The 3,879-nt window shown below is 65.7% G+C and overlaps 2 protein-coding genes across 2 annotated transcripts in view; one reads left to right on the forward strand and one right to left on the reverse strand.

Moving 5' to 3' along the window:
- Window positions 1-1,355: 1,355 nt before the first annotated feature.
- On the forward strand, window positions 1,356-2,820 carry EMIHUDRAFT_109666 (hypothetical protein; the record flags this gene model as incomplete). Its single annotated transcript, XM_005790002.1, has 2 exons — window positions 1,356-1,668; window positions 2,033-2,820. 2 exons carry the CDS (start codon window positions 1,356-1,358, stop codon window positions 2,818-2,820), a joined length of 1,101 nt encoding a protein of 366 aa, XP_005790059.1.
- A 304-nt stretch (window positions 2,821-3,124) lies between these two features.
- Window positions 3,125-3,879, reverse strand: part of EMIHUDRAFT_109667 (hypothetical protein) — a gene marked incomplete at both ends in the record, with an annotated part of 4,272 nt that continues 3,517 nt past the window's right edge. Inside the window, one exon of the mRNA XM_005790003.1 lies at window positions 3,125-3,405. Coding sequence (XP_005790060.1) covers window positions 3,125-3,405 — 281 coding nt within the window. The remainder of the gene's footprint in view (window positions 3,406-3,879) is intronic.

Here is a 3,879-nt window from a genome sequence, read left to right on the forward strand (position 1 = left end):
GGGGCGCCTACCAACCTCGCTTGCGAGGGGCGTGTGGCATGTCTGAACGGACTCGTGAGGGGCGCCTGCCAACCTCGCTTCGTCGAAGCGGCGCTCGGTACCCACACCCAACCCGCCGCATTCGTCGCCGGCGCGCGACACGTTCCCGTCGGCTGGACTGCCCTCGTCGAGTGCGTGTCGCCAACCAAGGCGGGACGCACTCAGGGACAGTGCCGGCGGGACGCGGCTCGAGAGGCGGCTCCCGCGGAGCGGCGGAGGCACGGCTGGCACCTGTGGCGCGGGGCTCGTCTTCGGAAAGACCAGGATCGCTCTACTGGCAAAGTTCTGGCTGACACGCGCGCCCGGTCGAGCCTTCGGCGGGCGCGCTGCGGTCGCACGCCTACCCAAGTCATATGCCACGGCGTGCGATCTAGATTCAGCACACGCGCCTCTGCTCGCAACCACTCATCCAATGAACTGTCGCCACCCATGAGTGCGAGTTAGGGCTAGCGGCTGGCCAATAGCCTGTGAGGAGGGCGTCCATAGACACCTCACAAGACCCCACACATGGTCTCGTCCGTGCCTTGCGGCCGGCGACGAGATTGCTAGAGGCGGAGCAAGCCTGCTCTAGTCTCACACGTTCGCCCCTGTCGCCTGTCTGTGTTGTTGTGCTGTTGTTTGTCTCTTGGCACCTTGGAGTGCTGGGGGGGGCGACAGGGGGGACGTGGCCTGAGTGATGTGTACGCCCACTCAGGATGTGTGGCAGCCCGCTGGCTGTGTGTCTTGTGAGCTTGTTTGTGTCTGTGTGTCGCTCGTGCGTGTCGTCATCATCTGTCTTGCGTCCACCCATACCGCGTTGGTGTCCAGTCCGAGCCTGACTGTTCTTCACCTTACTACATACATACATGCATGTCTTGAAGGTCCGATACTGGAAGCCCATATAGGCACCTCAGTCTCGCACCTCTTGAGCGACACTACGTTTCCGCAGCTGGGGATTCTCCGGGAACTGGAGCTGCAGCGAGAGCTCGATGTAGTCGGCATACGCCGCACACGGGAAGAAGTCGGCATACGGGCATACGCAAGCGGCGCACGGCCGCGCCACACGTGGCCAGCAGGTCCCGCGCGTGGCGTCCGACGTGCTCAGCAGCGTCCCCACCGCCTACCCCCGCCCCCCACCGCCCCTGCCGCAGCGGCCTGCCGCCGCCGCGCTTGCCTCACATCTTGAGGTCCTCCTCGTCCGAGCTGTCCGAGAGGAGTTCGTTTTCTTTATTCAGCGCTGAAGGGGGGGGGGGGAGGTGGAATACGTATTCCACCGTATTCCAAAAATCGCTCCTTCCTGCCGCCGCCCTCTGCTCAGTCGTTTGACCCGCCGCCCAATGCTCCGCCGTTCGCTGCCGTGGTCTGCCGCCGTGCCGCCGCTCCTTACCGTGCCGCTCCTTCCGCGCCTCGCCGCCCTTGCCATTTATTCGCCGTCCCTCCTGCCGTGCGTTACCGCCGTGCCGCCATACCGCCGCTCCTACAGTGCCGCGCCGCCTCCCACGCGCACACACCTTACCTCCTGCTCGACCGAGTTTGCGATGAGAAGTGACCCGAGCCGCCGGGTGCCCCGCAGCGGCCTCGCTGGACCAGAAGAACCGGTCCGCGAGTGCTCCGCAGCAGCCTCGCTGAGCCAGAACGTCGGCTCGCGAGGTGGGGTGCTAGTATGAGCCCGATCCGTCGTAGAGTTCTTGCGCTTCGGCGGTTAGTGGTGCGCTAACCTCCGAGAAACCCTTCGGGTCGCTCCTCATCGCAAACCCTGTCAGCAGAGTCTCCTACGGGAATGTACGTAAGAGCTACATACACTGAAAAACCTTCCCAAAAGCTACATATTCCGAATAAAACTTTCTTCGCTCCGCGAATTCACAGAGTAGGCTGCATGCTTGCCGCGGAATGCGGGCGGTGCTTAGTGTAGGTATGTTGTTGGCAACAAGACACAGAGCTCACACAAAATCGGGTGGAAAGCGAACGAGTCACTTAACAGCGGTCGATTAGGGGGTGCGAGTCTACTGGCCAGACGACAAGAAGTGGTACTCTGGGCAGGCCAAGGCGTTTGACTCGGTGACGTTGGAGCACTTAGTGCGGTACGACGACGGCGAGGAGCGGCAGGAGTGCCTGACAGGACTCGAGCCGTTGCAGTGGGAGCTGCTGCTCCCCGCGGTGGCGGCCGCGTCGAGTACACGGGCTGCCACAATGTTGCGCAGCGCGCCGCGCGAGGCGGACCCAGAGACGTTGGCGACGCGTCTCGCTGCCGCCGAAGGGCTGACGCTCGTGCCAGCGAACAATGAGGTGGGATATCGTGGCGTGTCGCTGCATACGTCGCCTGGAACGTTTCACGTGCGCAAGCGCAAGGACGGCAAGAATTACGAACTTGGCCACTTCTCGAGCGCTGCCGAAGCCGCTCTTGCTTATGCCCGTTTTCTCGGCCCGGCGGAGTCAGCCAAAGAGGCGGCCGCCAGGCCGGCTCGGAAGATGAGGGCCGGGTCGGAGGACCACGGAGGCTTTGGCGTCCCGCGGTGCAACGTGTCCGTCGAGGCCGTCATTTGTGAGAGCGCCTCAGAGGACGAGGGCGACGAAGCCATCCGTGGTGCTGCCACCACCCTCGTCACGGCGGCGTCTGCGAACGGCGACATGGCGCCGATGTGCTCGCCGCCTGCGCAGGCACCCGGGGGAGGGGCTCTGAAGCGCAAGCGCAGCTTCCACAGCGAGGAGTTCGAGCTCGCTGCCGCCGGGGACACGATCTCCATCCCTGTGCCGCAGGCCATGCGCGGCCGAGGGGCCACCGTCGTGGTGACGTATGAATGAGAGAACTCGCGGCGTGGGTGCATCAACAAAAAGTCAGCGGAGGACACGACTCCTGTGTCCCCTGTGACACCTCTGTCACCTTAGTGTGATAGTCCTGTGACGGGTACGCGTAAAGCCGTATCAGGACCCGAGAATGGGAGATCTCTATCAAAAGACGTGCGCTGATGACCGAGATGAGTTTGATGAGTGATGTCGCCAGTCTGGAGTCTCCAAGCACCAAAGTCACAGTGTGATCAGTGTACTCCAACCCCCCTAAAAAGTCAGAGCACAGAAGCCGCCAAGCCTCTTACAGGATCTCGGAGTGTCACAGGAACTCCACAGTGGGGGCTTCTGAGACCGCCTCGCCCTCGTCGCCAGCTCCTTCGTCGAGCGCCTGCTTGAGCGCGCCCACGAGGCGAGAGGCGGTCGCCGGCGAGCCGCGGCCCACGCCGGAGGCGGTGCGGCTGCCGCCGCTCGCGTGGCTCGGACGCGTCGCCTCAAACGCCCGGCGCGCCTGCAGCCGCGCCTCCCACTCGCGACCCGTTGGCAGCGACGACTCCCGCGCCGACCCCCTCGCCGGCTCGCGCGCCGCCGGCTCCGCTCGACCTGCTGCTGCTTCACGACGTCCGAGCTCAACTGCTGCCGCAACCTCCCGCGCCGCCGACTCGCGACGCTGCCCCGGGTCGTCCTCTTTGTGCGAAGCCGCCCCGTCCCTCCTCTGGGACGGCCTCCGCCGCGGCGCAGTAGCGTCGGGCGGCCGCCCCGAGCCTTCTCCCGCGTCGGTTGCCTGCGGGGCGGAGCCGGGGTGCAGCGGCCAGTCGTCCCCCGAGGCGAGGGCCAAGTCGAGGGCTCTTCCCCGCTCGACGCCGCCCGCAGGAGGAGCCCGCTCGGCGCCCGCGGACGACGAGCGCTCAGCGGACGACGAGCGCTCAGCGGACGAAGCCGTGACCTTCCCCTCGTCCCCGCCCCCGCCGAGCAGCGCCGCCGTCGTCTCGGCACAGCCGCGGGCGTAGCCCTCTGCGCGCGCCTCGTCCGCCTCCGCCTGCAGTGTGCGCTCGCGGCGACGTCACATCAGTGGCC

Source organism: Emiliania huxleyi (genome assembly GCF_000372725.1).
Source record: "Emiliania huxleyi CCMP1516 chromosome Unknown EMIHUscaffold_123, whole genome shotgun sequence".
Lineage (NCBI taxonomy): Eukaryota > Haptophyta > Isochrysidales > Noelaerhabdaceae > Emiliania > Emiliania huxleyi.